The 14,432-nt window shown below is 37.7% G+C and overlaps 1 protein-coding gene across 2 annotated transcripts; it reads left to right on the top strand.

The window, feature by feature from the left end:
* Positions 1–650: 650 nt before the first annotated feature.
* On the top strand, positions 651–13,363 carry Or56b4 (olfactory receptor family 56 subfamily B member 4). Of its 2 annotated transcripts, XM_077797718.1 has the most exons (4): positions 651–654; positions 5,224–5,978; positions 8,688–8,700; positions 13,239–13,363. In XM_077797718.1, the coding sequence occupies exons 1-4, from the start codon at positions 651–653 to the stop codon at positions 13,361–13,363; spliced, it is 897 nt and encodes a 298-aa protein (XP_077653844.1). The 2 variants fall into 2 exon arrangements, with proteins under 2 accessions (XP_077653844.1, XP_026270157.2); XM_026414372.2 differs by lacking the exons at positions 651–654; positions 8,688–8,700 and having other exon boundaries at positions 5,262–5,974; positions 13,222–13,363.
* The last annotated feature ends 1,069 nt before the right edge of the window (positions 13,364–14,432 follow it).

The raw sequence follows: 14,432 nt of genomic DNA, 5'->3' as shown, positions 1-14,432 counted from the left end.
AATTATCCAATAGGAAAAGGCAAGAGAGAAGCAATGACAGAAAAAGGGCTTTAACTTAACACAACCTCCTACAGTGTGTACCCTGAAAGATCAAGGTAATAACATCTAAGCCTGAAGAATCCTTCTGTTTGAGAAACACTTTCCAATGCTGGATTAGCTAATTTCATGTAATCTTTAAAATATATATATAATATATATATTTATATATATTAGCTAATTTCATGTAATCTTTAATATATATATATATATTGTAAATGGACCTTTATTTTATTTATATGTGGTACTGAGACTCAAATCCAGGGCCTCACACATGCTAGGCAAGTGCTCTACCACTGAGCCACAACCCCAACCCCTCATGTAATCTTCATAGCCACCCTCATAGTCAGGAAGTTATGAAAGGATTGTTGTTAATACTTTTCTACCCAGAAATAGGGGCTCAGGTTGAAGGGCTAAGTGGCATTATGAAGGATCAGGCAATTTAGATGACACTGGTAAATTGCAATGCCAGACTATCCCCGAACTGCCTTGAAACCTTTATATATTTTTTATTTATTATTTTTCTTCATTTATTTATTTGTCCATTCAGAAATAAATAGCAAGGTCAAGGTGTAGCAGCCCAGATTGTAAGCCACTCAACGACTTCTGTGAAGATGTGTATTGGTTCCTTTGAAAATATATGAACATCTAACATCCAACTTGGAGTATCAGCAAAAACTCTGACACAACAGAAAGATTGTGCAGTTAATTATTCTCTCTTCTCTATGCTCCAGGAGTTTAAAAAAGAAACATACATTATTTTATTTTTATTAACCATTCTTCTTTGTCAGGTATGTTACATTTGCCCATGTTTTTCTTTATGTGTTTTTAATACTGTCACACTAGTTTATTTTTATTTGCCTGCCTTTTCCCATTCACTTATTTCCATATCCCTTTGACATTTTAATTTCAGCCCGTTTTGAGGTACTATTAAAAGCAATATTTATTTATATGATGTTGACACAAAAGTAAGTTGCAGTGAGATGAAAAGTATTCAGGAGAAAGAAGTAAAACTTAGATGTTTCTCATAAAGTTTGTGAAGCAGGAAATAGGAGTAACTCTGAGAAGACTACAGAGTGGAGATATTTATATAAATTTTTTTTTAGTTGTAGATGGACACAATTTATTTATTTATTTATTTATTTATTTATTTATTTTTATGTGGTGCTGAGAATTGAACCCATGACTCACACATGAAAGGCAGGCTCTACCACTGAGCTACAGCCCAGCCCTGAAGATATTTTGATATGGGAAGACTTCAGAACCTTCTATAATGAGGACCATGATTCAAAAGGCAGGGCTGAATTAACACCTGAGGAACCTGAATCGAAAAGCTGTCTATCTGCTATTCTGCCTCTGGGACCAGGACTGAATGGGTATATTCCCAGCAGGTACCCTGTTAACCCCAAAGAGCACTTTGTTCCCATTATGTTAAAAGCATCAGGCCCTTGAGGATACATGGAATAAGAGGAGGGCCCAGAAAGCAGCAAACCAGGAGCAAACATCTCAAGGGCACAATTTATATTAAAACCCCAAACTCCAGGGGCAAGAAGCAAGAACAAGGGTCTGTTCTGGACAACAGGTTAAACATAAGTAACTGCAGCTCAGGAAAGTAAAAGCAGTTACAGAAGTCATTGGCAGGCTGGGAGCCTCTTCATAGCCCCTCCCTTAAGCCAATTAATGGTTTGTGTGTTGAGAGGTGAGGGCATAGAGTCCACATCCTATAATTCTGTCCTGATCTCTCAATTTGATTACATAATCTTATCTTTGGCTTACAAGTTTCACTTTTCTATTCTTTTTTTTTTTTCTTCCTTCTTCTTCTGGATTGAACCCAGAGGTACTTAAGCACTGAGCCACATCTCCAGCCCTTTTTTTATATTTTATTTAGAGACAGTTCACACTGAGTTGCTTAGGGCCTTGCTAAATTGCTGAGGCTGGCTTTGAACTTGGGATCCTCCTGCCTCAGTTTCCCAAATAGCTGGGATTACAGGCATGCACCACTGCACCCAGCTTTTCTTAGCTCTTTATTTTTGTGGAACCAAGATCTGTAACCATGAAAAAGGAGAGAAATTAGGCTAATCTCTAATATGGTTAGTGAATAAGTGATAAACCAAGGGATCTAGAGGAATAAATTCCATACCCCAGTGTCCCAGAAGAAAGTTAACTCCAAACAAGACTATTCAATTATATCTGATAAAAGACATGCAACTTAAAAAACAATAAACATTAAATGGATGTAAACTCTAGCTGAATTCCCATTGAAGTCAACCAAAAAAGTCAACATAATCCATCATAATTATTTTACATTAATCATGAAACAAAAACTATTGAGACATGAAACAAAGATTAAGAGATACAAATATTTATAGAGGAAATATTGTTTGCAAGCAACTTTTTGTTCTGCCTTGAAAAATTATCAAGTTTTTTAAAGATAAAATATACATGGATCCAAACATATAATTTGTAGCATGCACAATCAACCAGACAAAACTGAGGAAGATGTTACTAAACCATTTGATAACATTTAGTTGTCAGTGGAAATATATTTATAAAGAATCAAAATGTTTACAAAGAGTTACTTAATGAATAGGGAAAAGCACAGAATGAAAACCCCTATGTATATGAAATGTCAACTGTGTAAAATGCTGAAAATAAATATTTTAAAATGTTAAACATATTGACTGTGGTTGCTAGAATTTTGATTTATATTTTTCTTCATTTCTATTTTCTAAAAGTGTTATTGTCTTATTTTTCTTTTTCAAATAGTCAGAGATGGTAAGAGATAGAGCCTTGAATTTATAGTAATGCCATGAAATGAAGCAAAGGCAGAGATTTGGAAGAGGTGATGTTGATACCTAAACATCTGACAAGGAAAAGTGATATTCATAGATAAAGGTACGAACTCTCAGATATTAAAGTATTCCCCAAGCATAATGCCCAAGTTCACTTTTTGATACAATTACTTAAAAATATTCTCCAATGGTTCAAGAATTAGCACAATCAAAAATAAAGTGACCTCATAGTGGGGTAGGGAGGGAGAGCATGGGAGGAATAGATGAATTCTAGATAGGGTAGAGGGGTGGGAGGGAAAGGGAGGGGCCAGGGGAGGGGAGGGGCAAGGATGGTGGAATGTGATAGACATCATTATCCAATTTACATGTATAAAGACCCGAATTGATGCGAACATATTTTATATACAGAGGGATGAAAAATTGTTCTGTATGTGTAATAAGAATTGTGATGCATTCCGCTGTCATATAATTAAAAAATAAAATAAAGAGAATCAAGTGTTAAAGGGTCAAGAATGAGCCATGAAATTATTTAAACAAAAGAAGCCTAAATGTAATAAATGCCTGCTATATTTCCAAAGTGTTCCATGCAAAACTCTGGATGTGGTGAAAGTTTGTTGGTAATGTTCCTCTTACATCCATTACTAATATAATTATTTTTAAATACATCTTTAAATATGCTGGTTTTTTTTTCTGGACACGGTGGTACACATCTGTGAGGCTAGCCTCAGCAACTTAGCAAGGGCCTAAGAAACTTAGTGAGACCCTGTCTTGAAATAAAAAATATAAAGGACCAGGTATGTAGCTCAGTGTTGTAAAACATGCCCAGATTCAACCCCTAGTATAAATAAATAAATAAATAACAAGCTTTTGTCATTTTTTTCTATACTTTATTGTGAAAAATTTTATATGTATACAGTAAATTACAAAGAATTTTAAGTACGTACTCCCACCCACGACCTGGGTTGTACCATTAACTTTAAGTTTTATTTTGTTTTTACTTGACACATAATAATTTTACACATGGGGTTCAGTATGATGTTTCAATACATGTATACATTATGTAATGATCAAACCAGGGTAGTCAGCATATCTATCAACTCAAATATTTCTCATTTCTTTATAATGAGAACATTCAAAACCCACATTCCTAGCTATTTTGAAATATATAATACATTTTTGTTAACTGTTATCAACACTCCTATTGGCAATAGAATTTAATTCTTCTATCTAACTGCACCCATTGGATCAATTTCTGCCCATCCAAGCACCCCACTTTCTCCCTTCCCTAGCCTCTGGTAGTCACTATTTTAACTCTCTAATTCTATGAGAACAACTTTTGGGTTTTCTTAGTGCATTAAAGCTATATTTAATAGTGGGGTTCATTTTGACATAATCACACATGCACAGAATATAATTTGTTCCATTTCAGTTCCTAGTACCTCCTCTCTCTTCCTCTTCTCTCTCCACCACATTCCATCTCCTCTACTTCATTGGCCTTCCCCCATCCATTCATTGTTTTTATAAATTGGTTCTTTATAAGTGTACATTAAGGTGGAATTTGCAGTGCTACATTCACACATGCATACAGTGTAATTTGGTCAACCTAACTGTTGACCTAATTCCTCTTTTTTCCCTTTTTAGACTCCATAAATGAGTGAGATCATGCAGTATTTGTCTTTCTGTGTCTGGCTTATTTCACTTAACATAATATCCTCCAGGTCCATTTAATATTACTTTCATAATTAGAGGGGGAAATAAGGATATATCCTAACAGATACTGATGTGTTGGCTGCAATTTTATGGGAGGGATAATATTAAAACATGCATTTAATATTTTTGCTATAGTTTAGTCCCTTATTAGTGTTTTCAATGTATCCAACTCATTCAATCTCAGTTTCTTCATATGTAAATAACTCAATGGTAAAGATACAATGAGATGATCAATATTAGACACCATTTGCCAACCACAAGACACTGTCTAAAAGAAAAGCACAGTCAGAGTTTATATTATGACATAATTTCTGACATAAGATCCCCCAAATTGAAACACTGCTGCCTCCCTTTATCTAATGTACATCTCTCTCACTTTGAGTCCATGTTTGTCATATTAAAAATCCACCCCAGTATTTCTGGAGTAAAAGTTTGTAGATATTCACATGTATTGCACTGAAGTATTTTAGAAACTATTTTGGTCTTTCTGCCTTATCTGAACATTTTCCAAGTCTCTCAAGAAGGTTGAGAATGCATTACATTATAAGGGACCATGATATTGTAGGTGAGCTTTATTCCTCTACTCTCAGCATAGCTAATGAAAGCCTTATTTATTTTCTCCTGAATCCACAGGCAGATGCTGAGAACAAGACATTTCATGATATGGATATTGCCCTGTGTACAGCCAACAGCTCAAGGGTTCAAGTATCTGAATTCATTCTGATGGGACTTCCAGGCATTCATGAGTGGCAGCACTGGCTGTCCTTGCCCATGGCTCTGCTTTACCTCCTAGCTCTTGTTGCTAATCTTTTTGTCTTAATCACCATCTACCATGAGCCTACCTTGCACCAGCCCATGTATCAATTCCTAGGTATCCTGGCTGTGGTAGACATTGGCCTTGCTACCACCAGCATGCCCAAGATCCTGGCCATCCTATGGTTTGATTCCAAGGCCATCAGCCTTCCTGAATGTTTTGCTCAGATATATGCCATTCATTCTTTTATGTGCATGGAGTCAGGCATCTTCCTCTGCATGGCACTGGATAGATATATAGCCATTTGTTATCCCCTTCAATACCCCTCCATAATTATTGAAGCTTTTGTTATCAAAGCCATACTGTCCATGGTGCTTAGGAATGGCCTATTGACCATCCCAGTACCTGTACTGGCTGCCCAGAGACACTACTACTCCAAGAATGAAATTGATCACTGCATGTGTTCTAACTTGGGGGTCACTAGTCTGGCCTGTGATGATATCACCATTAACAGGTTTTACCAGTTGGCCTTGGCCTGGCTTGTTGTTGGGAGTGACATGATTCTGGTCTTTGCTTCCTATGCTTTGATTGTTAACTCAGTACTGAAGCTGAACAAAGCTGAAGCAACATCTAAGGCCCTGAGTACCGGTAGTTCCCACCTCATTCTAATTATCTTTTTCTATACAGCTATTATTTTTTTAATTTTATTTTATTTTATTTTATTTTTTTTATTGGTCGTTCATAACATTACATAGTTCTTAATACATCATATTACACGGTTTGATTCACGTGGATTATGAACTCCCCCTTTTACCCCGTATACAAATTGCTGTATCACATCAGTTTCCCTTCCATTGATTGACATATTGCCTTTCTAGTGTCTGATGTATTCTGATGTCTGTCCTATTCTCTACTATCCCCCCTCCCCTCCCCTCCCCTCCCCTCCCCTCCCCTTTTCTCTCTCTACCCCTTCTACTGTAAATCATTTCTTCCATTTGTATTATCTTGTCTTACCCCTCCTTTCCTCTTGTATGACATTTTGTATATCCCTGAGGATCGCCTTCCATTTCCATGCAATTTCCCTTCTCACTCCCTTTCCCTCCCACCTCTCATCCCTGTTTAATGTAAATCTTCTTCTCAAGCTCTTCGTCCCTACCCTGTCCTTGTTTACTCCCCTTATATCAAAGGAGTCATTTGGTATTTGTTTTTTAAAGATTGACTAGCTTCACTTAGCATAATCTGCTCTAATGCCATCCATTTCCCTCCAAATTCTATGATTTTGTCATTTTTTAATGCAGAATAATACTCCATAGTATATAAATGCCACATTTTTTTTATCCATTCATCTATTGAAGGGCATCTAGGCTGGTTCCACAGTCTTGCTATCGTGAATTGAGCTGCTATGAACATCGATGTAGCAGTGTCCCTGTAGCATGCTCTTGTTAGGGCTTTAGGGAATAGACCGAGAAGGGGAATAGCTGGGTCGAATGGTGGTTCCATTCCCAGCTTTCCGAGAAATCTCCATACTGCTTTCCAAATTGGCTGCACCAATTTGCAGTCCCACCAGCAATGAACAAGAGTGCCCTTTTCCCCGCATCCTCTCCAGCACTTATTGTTGTTTGACTTCCTAATGGCTGCCAGTCTTACTGGAGTGAGATGGTATCTTAGGGTAGTTTTGATTTGCATTTCTCTGACTGCTAGCGATGGTGAGCATTTTTTCATGTACGTGTTGATTGATTGTATGTCCTCCTCTGAGAAGTGTCTGTTCAGGTCCTTGGCCCATTTATTGATTGTGTTATTTGTTATCTTATTGTCTAATTTTTTGAGTTCTTTGTATATTCTGGTTATTAGGGCTCTATCTGAAGTGTGTGGAGTAAAGATTTGTTCCCAGGATGTAGGCTCCCTGTTTATCTCTCTTATTGTTTCTTTTGCTGAGAAAAAACTTTTTAGTTTGAGTAAGTCCCATTTGTTGATTCTATTTGTTAACTCTAGCGCTATGGGTGTCCTATTGAGGAATTTGGAGCCCGATCCCACAGCGTGTAGATCATAACCAACTTTTTCTTCTATCAGATGCCATGTCTCTGATTTAATATCAAGCTCCTTGATCCATTTTGAGTTAACTTTTGTGCACAGCAAGAGATAGGGATTCAGATTCATTTTGGTGCAAATGGATTTCCAGTTTTCCCAGCACCATTTGTTGAAGATGCTATCCTTCCTCCATTGCATGCTTTTAGCCCCTTTATCAAAAATAAGATAGTTGTAGTTTTGTGGATTGGTTACTGTGTCCTCTATTCTGTACCATTGGTCCACCCGCCTGTTTTGGTACCAGAACCATGCTGTTTTTGTTACTATTGCTCTGTAGTATAGTTTGAAGTCTGGTATCGCTATACCGCCTGATTCACACTTCCTGCTTAGTATTGTTTTTGCTATTCTGGGTATTTTATTATTCCATATGAATTTCATGATTCTTTTATCGATTTCTATAAGATATGCTGTTGGGATTTTGATTGGCATTGCATTGAACTTATATAGGACTTTTGGTAATATCGCCATTTTGATGATGTTAGTTCTGCCTATCCATGAGCAGGGTATATTTTTCCATCTTCTAAGGTCTTCTTCTATGTCTTTCTTTAGGGTTCTGTAATTTTCATTGTATAAATCTTTCACCTCTTTTGTTAGGTTGATTCCCAAGTATTTTATTTTTTGGGGGGATATTGTGAATGGAGTAGTTGTCCTCATTTCCGTTTCAGAGGATTTGTCGCTCATATACAGGAATGCCTTTGATTTATGCGTGTTGATCTTATATCCTGCCACTTTGCTGAATTCATTTATTAGCTCTAATAGCTTCTTTGTGGACCCTTTTGGGTCTGCTAGGTATAGAATAATATCATCTGCAAATAGTGATAATTTAAGTTCTTCTTTTCCTATTTTTATGCCTTTAATTTCTTTCGTCTGCCTAATTGCTCTGGCCAGTGTTTCGAGGACTATGTTGAACAGAAGTGGTGAGAGAGGGCATCCCTGTCTTGTACCAGATCTTAGAGGGAATGCCTTCAATTTTTCTCCATTCAGAATGATGCTGGCCTGTGGCTTATCATAGATTGCTTTTACAATGTTGAGGTATGATCCAGTTATCCCTAATTTTTCTAGAGTTTTGAACATAAAGGGATGCTGTACTTTGTCGAAAGCTTTTTCTGCATCTATCGAGATGATCATATGGTTCTTGTTTTTAAGTAAATTGATGTGGTGGATAACATTTATTGATTTCCGTATATTGAACCAACCTTGCATACCAGGGATGAATCCTACTTGATCATGGTGTATAATTTTTTTGATATGTATTTGAATCCGATTCGCCAGAATTTTATTGAGGATTTTTGCATCAAGGTTCATTAGAGATATTGGTCTGTAGTTTTCTTTCTTTGAAGTGTCTTTGTCTGGTTTCGGAATCAGGGTGATGTTGGCCTCGTAGAATGAATTTGGAAGTTCTCCCTCTTTTTCTATTTCCTGAAATAGCTTAAAAAGTATTGGTGTTAGTTCCTCTTTAAAGGTTTTGTAAAACTCTGCTGTATACCCATCCGGTCCTGGGCTTTTCTTAGTTGGTAGTCTTTTGATGGTTTCTTCTATTTCCTCTATTGTTATTGGTCTGTTTAGGTTGTCTATATCCTCCTGGCTCAATCTGGGCAGATCATAAGACTCAAGGAATTTATCTATGCCTTCACTATCTTCTATTTTATTGGAGTATAAGGATTCAAAGTACTTTCTTATTATCTTCTGTATTTCTGAAGTGTCTGTTGTGATATTGCCTTTTTCATCCCGTATGCTAGTAATTTGGGTTCTCTCTCTTCTTCTCTTCGTTAGCATGGCTAAGGGTCTGTCAATTTTATTTATTTTTTCAAAGAACCAGCTTTTAGTTTTGTCAATTTTTTCAATTGTTTCTTTTGTTTCAATTTCATTAATTTCAGCTCTGATTTTAATTATTTCTTGCCTTCTACTTCTTTTGCTGTTGTTTTGCTCTTCTTTTTCTAGGATTTTGAGATGAAGTATGAGATCATTTATTTGTTGGTTTTTTCTTTTTTTGAGGAATGAACTCCAAGCAATGAATTTTCCTCTTAGAACTGCTTTCAATGTGTCCCATAGATTCCGATATGTTGTGTCTGTGTTTTCATTTAACTCTAGGAATTTTTTAATTTCCTCCTTGATGTCTTCTAAAACCCATTGATCACTCAGCAACCTATTGTTCATTCTCCAGGTGATGCTTGATTTTTCCTTTCTTCTTTTATCATTGATTTTCAGTTTCATTCCATTATGATCAGACAAGATGCATGGTATTATCTCTACCTCTTTGTATTGTCTAAGAGTTGCCCTGTGACATAGTATATGGTCTATTTTTGAGAAGGTTCCATGTGCTGCTGAGAAAAAAGTGTAGCAACTTGATGTTGGGTGGTATAGTCTATATATGTCAATTAAGTCTAGGTTGTTAATTGTGTTGAGTTCTATAGTTTCCTTATTTAACTTTTGTTTGGAAGATCTGTCCAGTGGTGAGATAGGTGTGTTGAAGTCTCCCATGATTATTGTATGGTGGTCTATTAGACTCTTGAACTTGAGAAGAGTTTGCTTGATAAACACGGCTGCACCATTATTTGGGGCATATATATTTATGATTGTTATGTCTTGTTGGTGTATGGTTCCCTTGAGCAGTATGAAGTGTCCTTCTTTATCCCTTTTGATTAGCTTTGGCTTGAAATCTATTTTATTAGATATGAGTATGGACACTCCTGCTTGTTTCCGTGGTCCATATGAGTGATATGATTTTTCCCAACCTTTCCCCTTCAGTCTATGTACATCTTTTCCTATCAAATGCGTCTCCTGTAGACAGCATATTGTTGGGTCTTGTTTTGTGATCCATTCTACTAGCCTGTGTCTCTTAATTGGTGAGTTTAAGCCATTAACATTTAGGGTTATTATTGAGATATGGTTTGTTCTTCTATCCATATTTGTTTATTGATGTTACTAAACCTGATTTGTTATCCTCTTTGACTACTTTCCCCCCTTTACTGTCCTACCTCCCATTGTTGGTTATCAATGTTATTTTCCATTTCCTCTTCCTGTAATGTTTTGCCAAGGATTTTTTGAAGAGATGGTTTTCTAGCTGCGAATTCTTTTAACTTTTGTTTATCGTGGAAGGTTTTAATTTCATCTTCTAATCTGAAGCTTAATTTCGCCGGATACACGATTCTTGGTTGGAATCCATTTTCTTTAAGCGTTTGAAATATGTTATTCCAGGATCTTCTAGCTTTTAGAGTCTGTGTTGAGAGATCAGCTGTTATCCTGATTGGTTTACCCCTAAATGTAATCTGCTTCCTTTCCCTTGTAGCTTTTAAAATTCTCTCCTTATTCTGTATGTTGGACATCTTCATTATAATGTGTCTAGGTGTGGATCTCTTATGATTTTGCACATTCGGCGTCCTGTAGGCTTCTAGGATTTGGGATTCTGTCTCATTCTTCAAGTCTGGGAAGTTTTCTTGTATTATTTCACTGAATAGATTGCTTAATCCTTTGGTTTGGAGCTCTGTGCCTTCCTGTATCCCAATGACTCTTAAGTTTGGTCTTTTGATATTATCCCATAGCTCTTGAATGTTCTGCTCATGGTTTCTTAGTAGATTGCTGAGCTATCTATGTTCTTTTCAAGTTGAAATACTCTGTCTTCATTGTCTGATGTTCTGTCTTCTAAGTGATCAACTCTGCTGGTAGTATTCTCAATTGAGTTTTTAAGTTGGTTTATTGTTTCCTGCATCTCTAGTATTTCTATTTGTTTGTTTTTTATTACCTCTATCTCCCTGTGAAATTGATCTTTTACTTCCTGGATTTGTTTGTCAATATGATCTTTCATTGTCTGATTTTGCTGTCTCATGTCTTCCTTGAGACTCCAGATCATCTGAAGCATGTATGTCCTGAGCTCTCTATCTGACATTCCATCTGTTGCAGCTATTACCTCTTCTAAAGTTGAGTTGACCTGCATTGCCTGTGGTCCTTTCTTTCCTTGTCGTTTCATACTGCTGGCGTTTCTTTCTGCTTGGTGAAATTGTTGTGTCTTTGATATTTTCCCCCTCTATTTAATTATATTGCTCTTGTATAGTTGAAAAATCACCCTTTCAGGGCAGGTAGTGGCTGTGATCCTCCTCCAATTAGTGTGATACTGGGGAGGAGAGATATTAGAAGGGGAGGGAAGAAGTCACTAAAGAGAATGAGTGTAGGCAGGTAGAATTCAAGGAAGGTGGAATAGGAAAATTGAAAGAAGTGAGAAGACAAAAGAAAAAAAAAGTGAAAAGAAAGAAAGAAGAAACGAAAAAAAATAAAAATTTAAAACCAAAAAAAAAGAGAAAAGAAAAAAATTTTTTTAATGATAGTAAAAAAATGGAAATTAAAGTTTAAAAAATAATAGTAATACTAATAAAATAAAAAGAATTTAAAAAAATTGAAACCATTAATAGGAACGTTAAAGAACAACAACTACATCAACAACAAAATTGAAAATAAAATTAAAAAAAAATACTAATAATAATCATTAAAAAAATAATAATAATAATAAATGCAGTCATATAGCTCGATTAACTTCTCATCCAGTTGGTGGAGCTATGCCCACTAGGCCAGGCTTCTCTTCTTGATAGGTGGGAACCAATCACTGTGCCTCAGCTCTTCTTCCCAGACTGTGTGGGTCTCTAATCCTGAGTGCCTAGGGCCTTCTCTTGTGGTTCCTCAAGCCAGGCCCCGCTCACCTGTGACACTCACCACAATACTGACTACACGCCAGGTCTGCTGCTCCTGGGAGCCCTGTTTTCATGGGTGCCTGGGCACACCCTTTCTGTTTGCCTCCCTCAGACCCTAAGTTTGTAGGGCTTGGGGCTGAGGGCACCCAGCGAATTTGTTTGCCCTCAGGTAGCAGCAACTCCCCTGATACCTGGTGCAAGGGACCTGTTGTCAGCACTGGTGATAGCAATAGCTGGGATTTCTGCGCAGCTAGTCCTGCGTCACTCCTGATTCCCTGGGTCTGGCTGTGGTGCTCAGTTGGCTTTTACCTCTTTGAGTTCAGGCGGGCCGACTAGTTATTTCAGCGGGATCATTACTGTTGAGTCACATGAAGCAGGCAAACCTGAGCTAGAATGCAGCCAATTCGGGCTCGGTGTGTTCTGAGAAGGCTAGACCGTTCGCCCGGGGTCCACTTCAGCTCAACCGTGCCTAGTGGTCCTGAGCAAACAGTATTTTGACAGTTTACTTCTCCCTATGCCCGTGCAGCTGAAGGGGTTAGAGACTTGATCTCTCCGCGTCCGCCGCCATGTTGGATCATTTAGATTTTAAATTGTCACTCATCTTATCAGCTGTTCCATTTTACTCGGCAGCTCACTCTAGTGGTTAAGAGTCTGTTCTAAGGTGCTCCGCGGAAAGCGGTGGCGGCAGCGGCGGTGGCTGCAGAGGCGGCGGCGGCAAAGCTGTGGCCTTCGGGACCCCCGTGGAGGGGGTGCGGGCTGGGGGAGGGGAGGCAGCGCCTCGGGGCCCGCGCGGGCCGGGTACTGGGCACGCGAGAGAGCGGGTGGGGTGGGGGAAAGAGATTGAGATCTAGATTTAGGGAGTGAGCGTGGGAGGAGAGATGGCGGGGGAGAAGCGAAGCAGAGAGGCGGAGAGGGGAGTGAGAAGGGGCCCAGGGAGCCCGGCAGCTCGGGGGCTGCAGCCTTACTGCTCGCGCTGAAGTCGTGGCGGATTCACTCCATCTAGGCCCTTTTCTTGACACGGTGCTGAATCCTTGTCGACAGATCTCCTTTAATGATCTTTACTTCTTGTTTTAAGAAGCAGCAACATACGCTGCGGTGGCGGTGGCGGGTGGCAGTGGCGCGGAGTACAGAGCGGCTCACTCATTCCCCGCCGCCATCTTCCTACAGCTATTATTTTAGTATCTGTCACCCACCTAGCAGAAAGAAGGGTTCCCCTAATCCCTGTTCTTCTCAATGTGCTGCATATTGTCATCCCTCCATCCCTTAACCCCATGGTATATGCCCTTAGGACTCAAGAGCTATGAATGAGCTTCCAGAGGGTGCTTGGCTTGAGTGAGTATGTGTCTAGGAAATAAGCCAACTTTATATGACAGAATATTATATGCAGTATTGCAGAAAAATAAAAAGCTTTGAAGCCCAAGATTCCTTTGATAAAACTTCACTCCTCCAATTGTTAGGATCATCAATTCAAATGAATTAATTTATTCATATAGCATGTAGTATGTTCACGGCACTGCTCTAAGCATTTCACAAATATTAACTCAATCCATGTAATAAATCTATGAATTAAGTATAGTTATTTTTTATTCATTTTGAAGATGTGGAAGCTGAGTTGGGAAAACTAGCCTAAGATCAAAGAAGGCAGTTGTGGAGTGAGATTTGAATCCAACAGTTAGGCTCCAGAGTCCCTGCTCTTAACCCTTCTTCTCTATTCAACTTCACTACTGATTTTTAAAAATTAAGATAAAGATGATAAAATAAGAGGAAATTATATATCAATTCCTTTTTAATAAATTTCATTTAAAATTTGGTAGCAATTTTCCTGCTTAAGGATAGAAAATAGATTTTAAATCTTCTAGAAATAGTCACTATAGGGCACCTTTTTAATTATATAAATGTAAGTCAGGAATTTGAAATAAAAAATGAATATACATGAGTCCATACTGATACAAATTATTTAATAAATAAATAAGTGAGAATTTGTCTAAATTTTCCAGGCAGAAGAATTCCAAATGATGTATGTACATACAGGCCACCCTAGAGTAAGTGGAGCTCAAATCCTCTAAAGAACATGGTAACTTCTTTAGAGTACATAAAGGAGAAAAAGAGTAATTTTTACAAATGAAAAAAAAACTGACAAACACTACTTCATCAAATTATCAATTTACTTAAGAGTAATGTCATGTTCATAATACAAATCCATGGAATGACAAATGATATGATATGATATGACATGTTATAATACATGAGAATAGCACTTTACCTATGTGATCTTCCTCCAAGACATACAACCCAATCCAATTATGAGAACATCATCAGACAAATTTCACTGAAAAGCAGCCCCCCAAATGTCCACCAATTAATTCTCAAAGC

Source organism: Urocitellus parryii, chromosome 4, assembly GCF_045843805.1.
Source record: "Urocitellus parryii isolate mUroPar1 chromosome 4, mUroPar1.hap1, whole genome shotgun sequence".
Taxonomy (NCBI): domain Eukaryota; kingdom Metazoa; phylum Chordata; class Mammalia; order Rodentia; family Sciuridae; genus Urocitellus; species Urocitellus parryii.
The sequence above is the reverse complement of the archived record's forward strand: the minus strand, read 5'-3'. Positions and strand labels throughout refer to the sequence as shown.